This window comes from Chaetodon trifascialis, chromosome 15, assembly GCF_039877785.1.
Source record: "Chaetodon trifascialis isolate fChaTrf1 chromosome 15, fChaTrf1.hap1, whole genome shotgun sequence".
In the NCBI taxonomy this organism is placed as follows: Eukaryota; Metazoa; Chordata; class Actinopteri; order Chaetodontiformes; family Chaetodontidae; genus Chaetodon; species Chaetodon trifascialis.
The window spans coordinates 4,744,800-4,761,058 of NC_092070.1; the positions used below are offsets into that span (position 1 = coordinate 4,744,800).

General features: G+C 44.3%; 1 protein-coding gene across 1 annotated transcript in view; it reads right to left on the reverse strand.

Moving 5' to 3' along the window:
* Positions 1-258: 258 nt before the first annotated feature.
* igf2bp1 (insulin-like growth factor 2 mRNA binding protein 1) overlaps positions 259-16,259 on the reverse strand; it is a 50,021-nt gene continuing 34,020 nt past the window's right edge. The window contains exons 3-15 of the mRNA XM_070981394.1: positions 12,117-12,165; positions 7,784-7,835; positions 6,020-6,083; positions 4,928-5,221; positions 4,690-4,824; positions 4,433-4,555; positions 4,101-4,236; positions 2,792-2,914; positions 1,813-1,929; positions 1,064-1,138; positions 809-940; positions 563-676; positions 259-408 (exon numbers count right to left, since the gene is read on the reverse strand). Coding sequence (XP_070837495.1) covers positions 259-408; positions 563-676; positions 809-940; positions 1,064-1,138; positions 1,813-1,929; positions 2,792-2,914; positions 4,101-4,236; positions 4,433-4,555; positions 4,690-4,824; positions 4,928-5,221; positions 6,020-6,083; positions 7,784-7,835; positions 12,117-12,165 — 1,564 coding nt within the window. The remainder of the gene's footprint in view (positions 409-562; positions 677-808; positions 941-1,063; positions 1,139-1,812; positions 1,930-2,791; positions 2,915-4,100; positions 4,237-4,432; positions 4,556-4,689; positions 4,825-4,927; positions 5,222-6,019; positions 6,084-7,783; positions 7,836-12,116; positions 12,166-16,259) is intronic.

Here is a 16,259-nt window from a genome sequence, read left to right on the forward strand (position 1 = left end):
ATCCTCTTTTTTTATTCATTTCATCTTTTGATTTTATTCGTCTTCTGTCTTTCCTTCTAAACGCCGATCTTTCTCTCTGGCTATCGGGCGTACTCCCTCCTCTTCATATCTCTCCCTGTCTATCGCTGGGTCCGTGTGTCGCTCTCCTGTATCCGTCCGTCTGTCTGTCTACGCGTCCGTGCATGTGTCTGTCTGTCTGTCCGTCAGGCGGGGGTGGGGGTGGGGGGCCAACAGCATGTGAGGAGGGCGCGGGGGCCCTCACTTCCTGCGTGGCTGGTGTTCCTGAGTCAGTCCCTGTGTAGGACTGCCCATCTCTGTGAAGCCCTGGGGGTTAGCGCCAGAGCTCATCCCGCCTTTCTGTGGCTGTTTGACCTGGGTCAGGATGTCCCGGATCTTCCTCTGAGCCAGCTGGAGGACAGAGGACAGATGACAAACTGAAGCCTGCACTTTACTAAAATACAGTCGTACATTGTCATGGGATGTGACTAAAAACAGTTTATGACACCAGCTACATGCTCTTAAATCACTTCTGTCTACTGAGGCAGCAGGGTAGCAGGAGTACCTGGCTGGCGTAGAAATGTCCATTGATCTTGACGATGACCTGGTCATTTTCATCAGGTGTCTGCTCCCTGGGGACCACCACCTCAGCTGCTGTCAGGTTCTGCAGCTCATTCACCTGCAGACACACACTTTGGTTACTTCGAGGGGAAGTTATGATCTTCTGGCAGAATTGTGCAATAATTCTTGCTGTGGCAACCAATGCATGCTATGGAAGACGGATCTGAAGTGTCTGGTTCAGGTGACTCACCGTCTTGCCTCCCTTGCCAATGACCCTTCCTGCAGCAGCAGCGGCCATCTTGATGTGAGTCTCCAGTTTGACCTCCTCTTTGGGCCCAAAGAAGTTCTCCTCCTTCAGCTTGCCATAGATCCGGCCCTGAGCCTGCAGGAGGGAGACAAAGAGGCTCATAATCCATTTTAATATTGTCTCAATGGTGGTTTCTGAGACCACTCATTGGCTAATAAAGATATTATGCAAAATAAATGGCAATGTGTTCATGTTTACCTTAAACTGAGCTTCAGGAGGACCTGTCACAATAACCATCCTCATTTTAGAGTCTGGAGCTTCAGCTGGGGCGATCTGGAGGAGAGACAAGCATCACTGACCTTCAGGGGTGGAGCTTTGCTTTCAGTGGGGGGTGCAATGAAGTCATGAGCTCATCCACCAAAATAGTGGTCATAAAAAGAAGTATTATTTTATTAGACTGCCATAATGGTGGTAGTCTAACAAAATAATGACAAATCCCATGAATTATTTAAGAAATACTCCTAAAAATTTCATTTTTCCCCCTTAGTAACATGCTGAAGTGTGACCTTTTTTAAATAAAAAGATGCTGAAGAACTGATTCCTGCTTTGACAGACTTCAGCATATTCAAAACTCTGCAGCTCATCTATTAACCAGAACCAAGAGGAGAGAGCACATCAGTCCAGTTAAAGCTGCTCTGCGCTGACTTCAGGATCGATTTTAAGGTCCTCCTCCTCCTCATACACAAAGCCCTTACTGGACTAGGACCAAGCTACAATGGAGGTTACCAGCAACAGTCTGAAGAAAATTGGGGATGCAGCTTTTGTTCATTATGCCTCAAAGCTCTGGGACACACTGCCTACAGATATCAGGAAGCAGCTTGCTGAATATTTTCAAAACTTATCTCTTCACTTTAGCATTTAACTAATGAGCTATTGGTTCCAGATATGTTTCTAAAACTTCTGAAAGACAAAACAAGAGAATTTTGATAATATTGTAGAGGGCAGACCTTGATGGAGGCCCCAGCGAAGCGGCTCAGCTGTTTGATGTGCTGTCCTTTCTTTCCAATGATGGCTCCCACGGCCTGCGCTGGGATGTACACATGAACGGTCTCCTGCTCTGGAGCCTGAACACACACACAGCAAACATTTCATCACATACACCGAATATCTGTTATCTTTAGTCAGTATCCCAGTGCTGTTTGTGCTCCACTGTGCACAACGATGCAGTTTGTTCATCATTGTGCACAGTAAGGGGAGAGTTTCTCTGTGCTCTGCTCGCTGTGCAGTTTCACACCTGCATGTACGAGCAGGATTTATGACATCACAGCTAGTCTATAGGCCAATCATGGTCCAGTATGCAAATTACTCAAGTGTGATATGGAAACCTGAAACCTCCAGCACACATACACACACTAAGGATGGACTTTAAGGGGAAGTAGGGGACATCCTGTGACCAGCAGCTGCACATTCAAGGCTTTTTCATGTGGCATTTTTCAATGAGGGAGAAGGAGAAGCTGTCATTTTCAAACTTTCTAACTGGGCAATTGGAACTTTTTGTAGAAAAATCATCTCAGACTCAAATGCCTGTTTAAAATATTACTTTTAGAGTTTTTATATGTGCATATAAAGCATTTCTGGAGGGAAATCATTAAGAAAACAGAAAATACTCCGTGCTTAATCAATGCTAACCAGCATTACCAGCTTACAGCTAAAGGACATCTTAACTTGGTGTGTGATCCAAAATGACAGAAAAAGAAGAACAAGAAACAGAGAGCACCATCATCTTCAGGAAAAAAACCCTTAATTTTAGCTCTTTTTAAAAGTTTCTTTTGCCCACATTAGAATTCTCTCAACCCACAACATCCTCAGTTGAAGCAAACACACGGAAAGAATCAGCAAAAGTGTAGTTATTAGCTTTCAAACGACAAACACAAGGCAGTAAAGAAGGTGGTTTGCATCGTTGCATTCCAGAGCAGGTATTCTTACCCCAAAGCAGCCGTAGGGGGCACCACTGGACACATTTCCAGGCGGGGGTGGGGGCATGTTGGAGGAGGAGGGGAAGAGACCCAGAGCACCGAGGTTGAGCCCTGGGATCAGGTGGGTCTGTTGCTGCAAAGAACAAGGCTGCAGGTCAGAAGCCATCTGGAGGTCTACAAGTGTGTGTGTGTGTGTGTGTGTGTGTGTGTGTGTGTGTGTGTGTGTGTGTGTGTGTGCGTGCGTGCGCACAAACGTGTATAGGGTGTGGATTTCCAGCTAAGCACTGTGGGTGCAAGTGTGGTACTCATTTGTTTTTGTATCTGTATCTATTTCTGTGTCTACATGAGAACATGTATGGTCTCTGTGTGTGTGTGTGTGTGTGTGTGTGTGTGTGTGTGTGTGTGTGTGTGTGTGTAGGTGTGTGTGTGTGTGTGTGTGTGTGTGTGTGTGTGTGTGTGTGTGTGTGTGTGTGTGTGTGTGTGTGTGTGTGTGTGTGTGTGAGACCTGTGACAGTGACTGATAGCCAGTCGTGGTAAACGATGCAGAACTTTCTTTAATAGGAGATACAAGAGGTGGTTAAAAATCCTGCCTAATGGAGAAATATGACAGAGAGGGAGCATGAAGGGTGTGCAACGCTCGTATTAAGAGAAGTTCTCGAAAGAAGCAAGTGAACCAAAGTTCGTTAGTGATCAAGTTAAGGTTAGCTGATGTCTTGCTGGCTGAATGCTCACAAAATGCTGATTAATCATGCATGATTAATCTACTGGTCAAGCAAAATGAAACATCAGCTGACCTTCACGTCTGACTATAGTGCAGCATTTCATGTTTTGACCCTTATTCAATGTGCGGTGTGTTTTTATTTACTTCAGCAGTTCTTTTTGACAGCTACAGTAAACAGCCAGCAGATGGCGCTCTCACTCCTGTAGATAAAAGTAGATAATAGCTTAAATGAAATGTCTAACTACCACCCTGATGTATCTCCCATCTATCTGAAAGTGAGAAGATGTTAAAGCTGTAGTTGCACAGTTGCTGTCTGTCCCTCACAGCGCTGAGCTAACTTATTTTGTACATTTGTCATGAGACTAGCTGCATAGCGACCATGTTGAAATGGAAGCGACACCCACTTGATGGGTGGAGATGGCGTGCAGGTGACGGCTGATATTCTCCAAAAATGGCTGCTGATGCTGTTGATTATGTCACATTCCCATTCCCTGTATTCTCAAGGATTTGAAGGACATTGGTGTGTGTGTGTGTGTGTGTGTGTGTGTGTGTGTGTGTGTGTGTGTGTGTGTGTGTGCGTGTGCGTGTGCGTACTCACATTCATAGCAGCAATGTCGTTCTCATAGGCCTCTCTGACCTTCTTCATGACCTCCACCTCAGCAAGACTGCAGGCTTCAATAGAGCCTCTGATTGTGATGGTTCTCTCTGGATTGTACAGGGTCAGGTCCTGAAGACTGCACACATCAGAAAGAGAGTGTTAACCGATGCATACAGCTGATCAGTGATCAGTTATTGCCTCCTGGACAGGGTCTCTGAGTGTCTTTTTTGTTTACCAAACTTCTCTTGTGGCCCTGGTTCACACTGTTGAACTACGTCCTCGTGTGTGTGTGTGTGTGTGTGTGTGTGTGTGTGTGTGTGTGTGTGTCTTACGGGGAGATTGTGATCTTGGTGTCTGTGTCCTGTTCAACTTTTTTCAGGTTACGTCCCTCCTTTCCGATCAGGCGTCCAACAAAGTTGTTGTGAGCCAGAATCTTTAGAGGAACCTCATCAGCACTGCAAACAGAAACCACCGGTCACTGACAAAATATTCCACACGTCACGTCTAGCTGGAGCCTTCATTGGGGTAACTGTCCAGGATGATGTTACGCTGCCTCATCCAACAGGTTGGATTATGGTTTAAAACTCACGTCTTGGTGTCTTTAGCCTCCTGGTGCATGATGTCCAGGATCATGCGGCAGGCAGACGAGCAGCCCTCAGGGGTGGAGTAGATGCTGATCGGCTTCTCAGCAGCACCTGCGTTCTCCTTGCGGTGCACATCAACCCTGCAAAGACAAAAGAAACATCAGAATTGCTTTAAGTCACTGGGTTCTAGGCTACATTTTTGGGAGGTTAGTTTGCATCGATGCAGTTTCCACAGACACTCACTTGCTCTGCGTCTGCTTGGTGATGTTGCGAATAGTGGCTCCCTCCTTGCCGATGATGGCGCCGACGTACTGTGTGGGTACCAGCAGCCTCAGAGGGATGTCGGTGTGCGGAGGTTTGGAGGGCATCCCGGAGCTCGGGGAGCCACCGCGGGGCCATCCTCGGGAGCCGAAGCCAGGGCGTCGGCCATTGTCGTGGCCCCGCTGGCCTCCCTCCAGCTCAGAGTTCTCGTCAGGGATGTAGGAGACACGCAGGGCATTGTTCTCAAACTGGTATCCATTCAGCTTCTGGATGGCTCTGAGAGCGACATGAGCAGAGCGTACATACAGGTGCATACAGGTGGTTTTTCTACATATTTCACTGAAACTGAAGTAAATTTGGTGCACATGGAATGATTGACACAGCTGGACTTTCTCTCTATTCATATTTTTCTGAATTAGGACATTTGCATTCACTCAATTACTGTACAGTTTTTGGATGATCATCTTGTGTACTACACAAGGCACATATTGTCATTTTCTCTCCACCATATTTATCTCTCAGCTATAATAACTAGCCAGAGCAAGTGGTTTTTATACCAAACATGCAATGAACCAATAAAATATGATGTGTTGGTACAATAGGATCCTATGATAAGTTCGATTACTGGGACCCCTCTGTTGCCTATTGACCACTCTGCCTTTGTTACTATGCTGCTCAGTTTGCGAGTGGAAGTTTCCAGTTGCAGTTCCTTAAAATGACCACTAGATGTCAGAAGTGGAGGGTATAATAACTTGCTGAAAATCCACAGTTTTATTGGGATACTTACAGAAATGAAATAAAGGCATGGCATGGAACTTTGGTTATTTACTTATACCTTTTTGAAAGGTTCTTTAGAGTGTCTGCTCTACAGGAAACATGATTTAACAGGCATAAATACACAACTATATGTGTGACATGCTAAAGTGTTCTGTAAAACAAGGACCTCATTTTCAAATGGCAGCCAGAGCATGGAGAAAGAAAAAAAACTATGGATAAACAGTGAGTGTTAGGGAGATGAGAGGAAAAGAAAGAGACAGAGTGAACTGGAGATGAAAGCGGGCTGGAGGAACTTACTGCCTGGCATGCTCCCGAGATGCATATGTGACATTTACCACTGCAGTCTCACTGTCTGTGTTCACTGAGAGAAAGAGACAAAACAGACACTCTTAGATACAGCACATGTCGCTTTATTAACCGATCAAAAAAAAAGATTTGGATTGCTCAAAGCTCCAGCTGTATCAAACTAAGATCACAAAGCGTGCAGCTGGAGAAAGGAGACTGGATCCTCACCCTGGCTCACATGCTGATTTCACCCTCACTACTTTTTAAGTGTATTTAATTAATCGTTAACTGTGATGCTGGCTATGAGGATGACTGATGACTACAGGTTTCTGGCTCACTGCAAGTACATGGTTTTGTCCTGATGTAGTGAACATCTTGCTTTGTTGTTGAACACTTTGGGCCAGCAACAGCAGAGCGTCTGGGTCTTTGGAGATTTTTGGAGGGCCTTCTAGCACATCACTGTTCAGTTGAGCTCCTTTTAAAATGCTTCATCCTTCCCCCAATTTGAACCCAAATACATGCAATACTTCACCCACACATTAAACAATGTAAAAACACATCATCTGCTGAGAAAATGCAGTTCCAGAGGCAGCAGAGACACGGCTTTGTGTCCCTGTGATTAACCTGACAGACTCATGATAATAATAATAACGATAATCTACTGTAGCATTAACAGTGTAATTGTATTGTGAGCGTGGCCAGTGGATCGATAGCATACAGTCTAGTGCAGAGTGCTCTCTAATTGAATCTGTGATTAATAACCATCCATCCATCCATCTGAGCGATGCTGTGCTTCATCTTAATGCTGCTTCCTCCCATCCTCCCTCCTCTCCAGCCTGACACGTCACACCGCTGAGCGAGGAGCGAGGAGGCTTTCAGAGGAAGCACAGGTGTAGTCTAAACAGACGTCTGTTGTTGGACAGCTACACCTGTCAGAGACTGCTGGTTGGATAAAACAAGACATATGATGTCGTCACCTTGGCCTTGAGAAAAGCCTGACAGGCATTTTTCACTACATTCTGACATTTTATTAATTGATTCATTGACAAAGTCTACATTTGAATCAATAATGTAAATTATTGTTAGATGCAGCCTTACTATTCAGCCCCTTCAAGAAAAATGAGGTGCAGATATCTGTGCTTAAAAGCTGCACAGTAACAGTATCAGACACAGATTTTACTAGGAGATTTTATAGCTGCCTTCGTTGCTCCCTCACATCCGTTTTGTTGTAATAAACTCACTTTAATTGTCTATCGGAGTTATTTCTATCAGTCCCACCCTGTGACACTGATGGATTCATCATCAGCGGCAGAGCAGCAGCCATCAGGCGTTCTGTGTTTTCCTTGGAGACGTATTATTTCTACACATTATAGAAACAGCTGGAAATGCTCGCCCTCAAAATGAGGCTGTTCGACCCTCCGTTCTCACACCTCCATGAGCCACGTTAGTCAAACACAGAGCACCCTCATCCTTCTGATCACTACCCAGAGCTCACGACGGCAGGTGTGGGCTGCGCCAAACACTGGCTGGTAAATCAGCTGCTGTCAGTCTGCTTCCAGGGCGAGTCCCTCCTCACCATGACAGAGACACAATTATCACCCTGCTGCCACATGGGGCCAGCAAAGAGCCACAGAGTTCACAGGATCGGAGGAATGGGAGTCCTGACAAGCCTGTAGCTTTGCTGCTCTGGAGTTAGCAAGTTTTGAATGTATAAAATGAATGGCAGATGTCAGCGGTGTACACAAACCAGAGCGAAGATCAGGTCGGGGGTCTTACCTTGTTCGCAGTTCTCTACAGTGCCACACTGGGCCAGCAGACCATCCAGCACCTGAAACAAGAAGAGTGTAAGTTCATGTGGGAGACAGAGAACATTTCAGCAGAATACATGTAAATCAAATAAATTTTTTAAAAAAAGACGTCGGCATCATAGTCAAGTTATTTGTCTTCTAATGAAATCCAGCTGGATAAATACAAACCAAGCGCTTATAAGACGAGTTCCAGTTTGATCTTTTTTCATCATCACTACAGACAGCAAAGATAAAAGAGAGGTGCCCCTAAATGATGGCCTCCACATGATGGGGCTGGACCGACAGTACAGTGTCATTCTCGTACTGCAAATGGAAATATCCCAACTTGTTGATGTAATTCATGTCATTCCGTTGTGCACAGCAACAAGTAGTGAAAGTGAAAGCAACGCTGCTGCCAGCTCCACGGTGGAGGAATTAGCTCCTCGAAGAGCTACACCCCTGAGCTCCACGGTGGAGCTGCAGTCAGTTTCAAGCCTCCAGGGCCCGTATTCATCAAACTTGCAGGAATTACATTTCAGACTGAAGCCTAAAGCGCGATCAGAGGAGGAAAAGGTTGTCTGAGAAGTTCGAGCAATAGGACACATTTATCAAACGACTTACTGCGACGTACAGCGAAGTGAGAGAGGACGTTTTAAAAGCAGCTCTCAAGCCATCACATGATTCATTACATGCATGCTCAGAGCAGGAGCAGCCAATCAGAATCAATGATCTACCCTACATCTGAGCCATTGTTCATTCTTTAAAACAACAAGGAAATGGAAACAAAAGAAAGCTAAATCCTGCTGCTGGTACATCACAGAACAGTGTGTATAATATGTGGTACACTCAATTCCAATCAAATGCAAGTAACTGGCTTGAACTGTTCCAGACACAGATCACTCATCATGATCAATGATACTTTGTGCACTGACACCTCGGCTCTACTTCAGACACCTCTGGAGTGTTTTTACGTAACTGATGAGTTTTTAAGTCTGTGAGTACGAGTAAAAGTGAAGGATTTTTGCATTAAATTTTGACTTGAGTCCAAACTTGAACTCTTGGCAGCTGGACAAACACAGGCCCAGCTCCTCCAGTTCAGCTGTGACAGGTTGATTTCTGACAGGCAGATTCCAGCTTCAAAGACATTCCCGTTCATATGCTCTCCTTACACACAACAAATAAACATATATACATAGTCTGACACCAGTTTGTACCAGATGTAAACACAACAAATACTTGTGCACATTAAAGCTGCTGCTTTCTTTCAGATTTCTTAGTTTTTCCATTGGAGTTTGCCATGTTGTACCTAATTATAAATTACATACAGCACACATATCAATTACTCATTGCAACATGTGCCTAACATGCTTTTATTTTGAAGTAAGGAATATTTCCCACATCCCTCCTCAGAGTCAGCGCTTCTGTCTTACATGATAACTCATTTATTCTCTGGATGCTGTGACATCTGCCGCCCATAAAGGCTGAGCGGCATGTGAATGACATGTCTCAGTCAGGTCTGCGGAGAGACGTCGCCCCCGTGTGGACATGCCGGGCAGGACCAGAGCAGACGGAGAGGCAGAGGGGAAGGGGGGGGGATCTGGCACACTTTCAAATGACACACACACACAAACAGGCTTGGCAGAGGAGGCAGGCAGTGTGCCACACCCTCACTAAAAACATAACAGTGCACACACACACACACACACACACACACACACACACACACACACACACACACAGCTGCACACACACACAAACAGCCATTTGCTGTTCGCAATAGCAGGTGTCGCCTAGTTTTATCTAAGGAAAATATCTTCATTTTCTTTTTGTTATCGAGTTTGTTTCAAGCATTTATACAATGTTTATTCTTTGGATATGAAGGGGGGGTTTGGGGGCATGTTCTGGAGGGTTGACAGAATCAAAATATGCTTATAGTACTTTTGTGTTTCATCAGCAATCTATGTGGAAACCGTGAGTCTATAATATTCATTTAATCCAACACCCTAACAGTATTTCTGGATCTGTTGGATTTCGTTCCTTTTGGTTAAAAAAAAGCTGATTATATATATATACAATATATATAAAACTGTAAAACTGTAATGCCAGTAATGTCTCTAAACAAAGCAAGAAAACAAGTGTGTGTGTTCAACCTTGGTTTTGACTATTTTCAACGATACAGTGTGTGCAGGACTATTACATCTACCTTATGCTGTTTATGTGTGATAAACTGACCTTGGAAACACAGAAAGTAACATATTTCAGTGCTATAATCCAGCATTGAAGCATTCAGAAGTTGATCAAATTCAATACGAGGAGTTCAGAGAGACACATCCTTCCATGTCCACAGTGCTGTGCAGGAGGGCACGTTTGCCAGCTCAGATGTTCATGTTGTTCACATCGCTTGTGTTTGAGTGTTTTGTGAGTGCATTGTGTTCTACAGCTGCATGAACATGTCAATGATCTGGATATCACACATTCTGCGACACTCTGCCCTCCTCACTGTGGTTACCCAGTCAGCTTCCTGTGGTTGTTGAGGGTTACTGTGCCTGGTATGAGACATCCAGCTGAAGTGACAACATAACTGCAGCAATTAGCGACCAACAATCAATAGGTTAGAGCTTACAACAGTCAGCCCGTGATTTGATCAATACATGACTATTAGTTAATGTTCGATTCTAATTGCCAGGCTCCCAAAAGAATCATCTCTCGCAGCCTTCAGCTTCAGACGGATGTTTTTTTTTCCCCGCAAAGCTGTGAGATGGTTTTCATTTGAGCCATCAGAAATATCCACGCTGAGATGTGTGCGTGGTTCCCGGCCCACAGTCGGCCCACACACATGCACAAGCGCCTCAAGTGGTGCAAATATTTGCAGTAATGTCAGCCTGGGCGCTATTACAAGCTTTAACCCAGAATCACGGGGCCAGATCCTCTGCCCAGCCAGGTGTGCACAGCTGCCAGGGTTAGCACTGCTTTGAGCATTTTTGGCCATCGTCCTGATACAGACTCTTATTGCTTCCTTCATTCCTCTCCTCTCTTGACTATCACTTTAGCATCTGACTGTTCAGTCAGATTCAAGCAGTTCAGGTCTGATTGCTCCAAAAGGGCACTTGTGGCTTCTGGAAGAGTTCAATGAACATAGAACTATGTGAGACAAGAAGCGCTTTCAGAAAAAGAGTTACGCTCGATCCAAAATAACTCTTGTGATGACTGTCCGACCACAGTAAAGAATGAAAGAAGAGAGCTGGAGAGAGAAGTTCAAACCCTGCTCACCTTCTCACCTTCACACAGCTGATCAGTCACTGCATGAAGCAGGCGTGAACGTCACACTGACGGTTGCGGAAAGTTACAGAAATTGAAAGTTACACTGAAGTGGAGGGAGGAGGTTTCCAAAGCTATTAATGTGACGAGCAGTTCTGATGGAAGACACTGCTCGCTACAATACTGAACACTAAATCCACAAAATGCCCCAAATAAAACGGTTGCTGTTCTTGCAAACCTGGCCTCTTCTGAGAGGTCATTCTTTTGGGTTTACAATTAAAAAGTCAAATTGCAAAGCTGCCTGACTCCTGTACATCTAGGGATGGGAGTTGAGAACCTGTTCCAAATTGCCTGATCCAGCAGAATCTTATGCCTCCAAGCTTATTCTTTTTAGCAATGCCGGCATGTTTTTCCTAACAGTTGCACATTGTAAAACAAGGATGTGAAACTCGCGTCAAGGAGGAGCCACAGCAGAGAGGAAGAAACGGTCCAAAGCTTCATGTCACAAAGACGAAACAGTGCTTGTTGTAATGTCTGTAAAATGATCATTTCAGGGTGGAAACACCAGCAATACGCTGAGACATCTTTCTGCACAGTGTGGGCTTCAATTCCAGGAATACCACATATGTCTTTGACACTCCACAGACGTGTGCCACTGCTTCCTAACTCAACTAAAATTGATTAGGAATCGATAAGGGAATCGATAAGGAATCAGAACAATAAGCAGAATCATTAGTGGCAATGGTATCAATAAATCTTTTAAATTACCATCCTTACCTACAACGCTGAACTTGTTTGAGAGTTAGAATGTCCCTTTGGAGCTTTACTGTCTGTACTCACGGATGCAAACAAGAGTTCTGTTGTTGTTGTGGCTTTGTGTTGTTATTTTGTTGTTTTGTTAATTTCATAGAATTTCCATCCATAAAGCAACTAATTTCACAAAATGTTAAAATGTCTGTGCTGTGGGTGGAAGGAATGTGGTGTGGTTGCTGGTAGTGTGAAGTCACAGTAACTGACAGTAAATGATCCCAGCAAGCAAAATAATAGAGGAAATAGGAACTAACCTCCCACTGCAGGTGAGGGGGAATGTTTCTGATCTGCAGTTTCCTGGTCCTGTGGAGACAAGAAGGAGAGGATATTAGGAAGGTAAAAACTCACACAGAAAGAGAAGAGACTCAAATGTTTGGGACTTTGTGATATAAAGAATGTAGAAACACAGCATATCAGCACAGTGCACATGAAACAGTGCGTGTGTTTGCATTGAAAGTGGACAGTGATGACAGGTCGAACACTCTCCTGACTGTGTTAGGCTGAGGGTTCAGGGATGAAAGGGAGTGAAAGGAAGAAGAGGCCACTGAATGAAGCCAGAACGTGTCTTGAGAGACAAACAGGTGGAGATTGGAAGAGAGTCGGTTTGAAGCGACTTCCTTTGATACGAACACTAAATCGAAACAGTGTGCTTACACTCCATCCATCAGCTCGGCCTGGTTTAACTTACGCACAAGCCCTATGTGTGACGCGAAGCACTGAACCACGTCTGAGCTGGTCAACACCGTTTACATGCTCCGCTGTAGCTCCGCACACGGCGCTGCTCAACCAAAGCATTGTGCTGTGTCAAACATGGTTTTTGTGTGTTGACATCAAAAGGGGTTACTGGTGTGTTGCTTTTATTTTTTATCTTTCTCAGTGAGCTTATAAAAACTAAAAACGTTAATCATGTACGAGCATCTTTGTCTTTCTAGGGTTGCTAACCCGAACCCTTGATGGGAATTCTTTGTGCTCAGCCCAAACTCAGTTTTAGCCAATCTCAGATCAGGGACACCAGGCAGACACTACGACTCTTTGCATGTCTGTCTGTGTGTTTACCTCACAAATCAATACAACGTTTTAGCAATGCGAATGATGGCCTTAGATGGAAAGTTCAGGAATTGTCAAACTTACAACTGTTACACGTGTGTGCACCAAATTTGACAGCAATCCATCCAAACTGTTTCACTCAGATTTCACTCAAAATCCAAATATGATCTCCATCACCAACGTCATTTGGATAATCCTCTGAACACCACAAAGGCCAGAACCAAATTTTATCAGATAGTTGCTGATATATTTTATAGTGGTGGATCAACTAACCAATCACACGATGCTGCCATCCCTACAGCCATGGTTCGAAAAGCACTATCTTGCTTATTTTAAATTCTATCATTTGCCTAAAGGGCACCACATACCAAGTGTCTTGACATGCTTCTTTGCAGGTTGATGCAGGTCAATCGGTCAGGATATGCCAATATCCTTGTTCCCAGCAAACAGCAGTTTTATCACATATGGGTTGGAGCATCCCCAACTCAACCCTAACCCTAACCTTTCTCTGTCGTCCACCGTGAGCTACAGGCGTCAGCATGCATTGCACTTGAGCCTTTTCCTTTTCTAACTGAAATTTAACACTCCTTCCTGGTACAGCACAAAGACATAGCAAATTTCATGAACAAAAACACAATTCTTGTCAAGACATCTTCAACAGAAATAGTAATCTCACACTTAAACATAGCACCTATTCTGGTACCTATAGTGACTTTAAATGAGCGCAACACTTCAGTTATGAGGATTTCTAGCAAATAAAAATACATGTTCCACTTTAAGATATCATTGGTCAAAGCCAGCTAGGCTTAGCCCCCCACTCAGAAAGAGCCAACACTGTCAGTTTGTCCATCTACACTGATGACTCAATGTTTACTTGGCTGCCAGGATTTAAAACTCAACTTAAGGCCTAAATGTTACTTTGGAAACAACCCTTTTTCCATTTCAACTGCTCACAGATGGAGCAGTTGAGTATGAGCAAATCAGGTTGGGATTCTGTGTCTTATATGTCTTGAATCACCGCGATGCATTGCCCATGAGGTCCTGATATCTCTATACCATCTGTACTACCATCTCTCAGAACCCAGATTAACTGCTAGAAACGTCCTGTTCTTGGCTGATGTACTGATTCTGATTCTGACATGATCACCAAAACATCTCTGCAGGTAGGTGGGGGATACGAGGGCCCCACAGTTTCCAAAATGTTTTAGTCTACTTCCCCAAAACTCCTCACCCCTTCTATCCCAACTGCTGGGGTCCACCACTATGGGGCTTGAGCTCCAGTTGTTGGAGAAAACCACTGAATCAACAGCAAGTAGTGGGAAAGCTTCCTGCTCAACCACCCACGCACCATGTGGGGGAGGGGTGGTCCGCTGAATACAAGGGGTGGCAGTTGTGTATGTGTGTAAGTGTATCTTAATCCTGTATTTTTGCCAGTAAGCATATCTGTATCAGTTTTGTGTCCGTGAGCTGGTTTTGATATGCATGCTTGCGGTTATCACTGTAACCATGAATGTTTTTTTGCCTGCGTCTTGTCCAGAACTGGTTCACATATGGGCATCCACAGTAATGACCTTCCTCCCCTTTAGTATTCAATACATTCAGAACACAAAGCACAGATCTTGTGACCTTGTTGGGTTTTGATTCTTGTGGTCTCTTGAGCTCTTGAGAGCTCTCATATTTGGGTATTTTTCAGTGACAAGAAGATTTTATCAATTGTGGTTTTGTCATTGATTGTGCTTTTCAATCCAATCCTTTAGCCTTGTCTTCATCAGTCCTCGTTTGAGAAATTGTTGAACAGAGAAAAAGACTGCCTACAGATATTACAGCATTCATTTCAATTGCTTAATCTCTGTAGCACAAATGTAAGTTGTTTGATTTAAAGTGCTTCACTGAAATGAAAACACAACAATCTGCTTGTCATTTGAATCATGGCTCAAGCACCATATAAAATCAAACCCTAGTATCTGGGTGCTTGGAAAAGAGTTGCAACTGAATGATTCCCAGAATTGAACAGAGGGCCAGTTCTAAAAACCCATCCCTGCACACGACTGTTTTCCATCTGTTGCATTAGTGCTGCACCTTTGACCCTCTGCCTTATTGTATTGAAATGTAGAAATGTGAAACAGTGCAGCATTCCATCTTTACCACCTATTACCATCTTTACTGCTCCTTGTCCAACCCCGCCCCCCTCCCAACTGAGCATCAATAGCACTAAACCCCAACAACAACCAACCCCCCATCTCCACCTCACATACTAAACCCCACCCAATCCCCCAGGAGGCTCCAGCATAGATGAATAGTCTTTTGTGAATCCAAAATACCTGACATCCCCCATCCAAAAAAAAAATGGAAGAGCCCTTTGATCTCAATCAATACTCAGCTAATCACTAACTCCACCTGCCAACCTGCCAACACACATAAAAATAGACCTGTTTTCCACACCTCCACATGCACAACTTCCTCCACACACATCAAAAGCTTCATGACCTCCAACAAACACATGTGCAAAGTTGGACCTTATCAACGCGTCAACTCCCCATTATCCTCTCCCATGCCCCAGTCCACCCCCCCACCCCCCACACACATCCCAACCCCCATCAAGCCACCAACAGTGAACTTGTTTGACCCCTTCTGTCACAGCCTGCCAACCCACGGCCAACCCCATTGGCCAGAACCATGGCAACAGGTTAGGAATGGGCGGGCAAACAAGATGGATTGGCGGGTGGATGGACAACAAAACAACATGCTTCACGTTTGCCTACGCGCTCGTTCACTCATCTGTTATCTTTTTCTCATTGAAACCATCTTTGCCTTTAACCTCCATGGAGATGAGCAGCCATGTTAGGTGTTTTTACATGCTTCAAAATGTGATACTACACATTTTATTTCCAAAAGCCTTGATACAACAACACAACATCCTAAACATCAGGTGTATTAGCAGCACATAATGCCTCACCAGTGACTATCAATACGCTGAGTGAATCCCATGTTACAATTGCACATATATCTGAAAAATGACAACATAAATAAATAGAATTAGGAGTAAATCACTTAATTGTCAAAATGACACTTTTTCAAAGAAACAAGAAAGAATCCTGGTCCAAGAGCCTCATCCCTGACTCATTATTGATATGCAAAGATGGAAACACACTGCCAATGAAGCTTGAAAATGTCTTAAGTCGAACGTAAAAACTTGAGCTGTTGCAGTTCCCTCAGCTGTGAAGGCATTAAATCCACGCTCAGCTCCAGCCTCCAGCAGAACAAAGAAGTGGAGAGAAAGAGCAGAAGAAAGAAAAGAAGCCAAGAGAATGAAAAGAGTGTGGTCCTCAAGGAGGAGGGTGGAGGAGAGG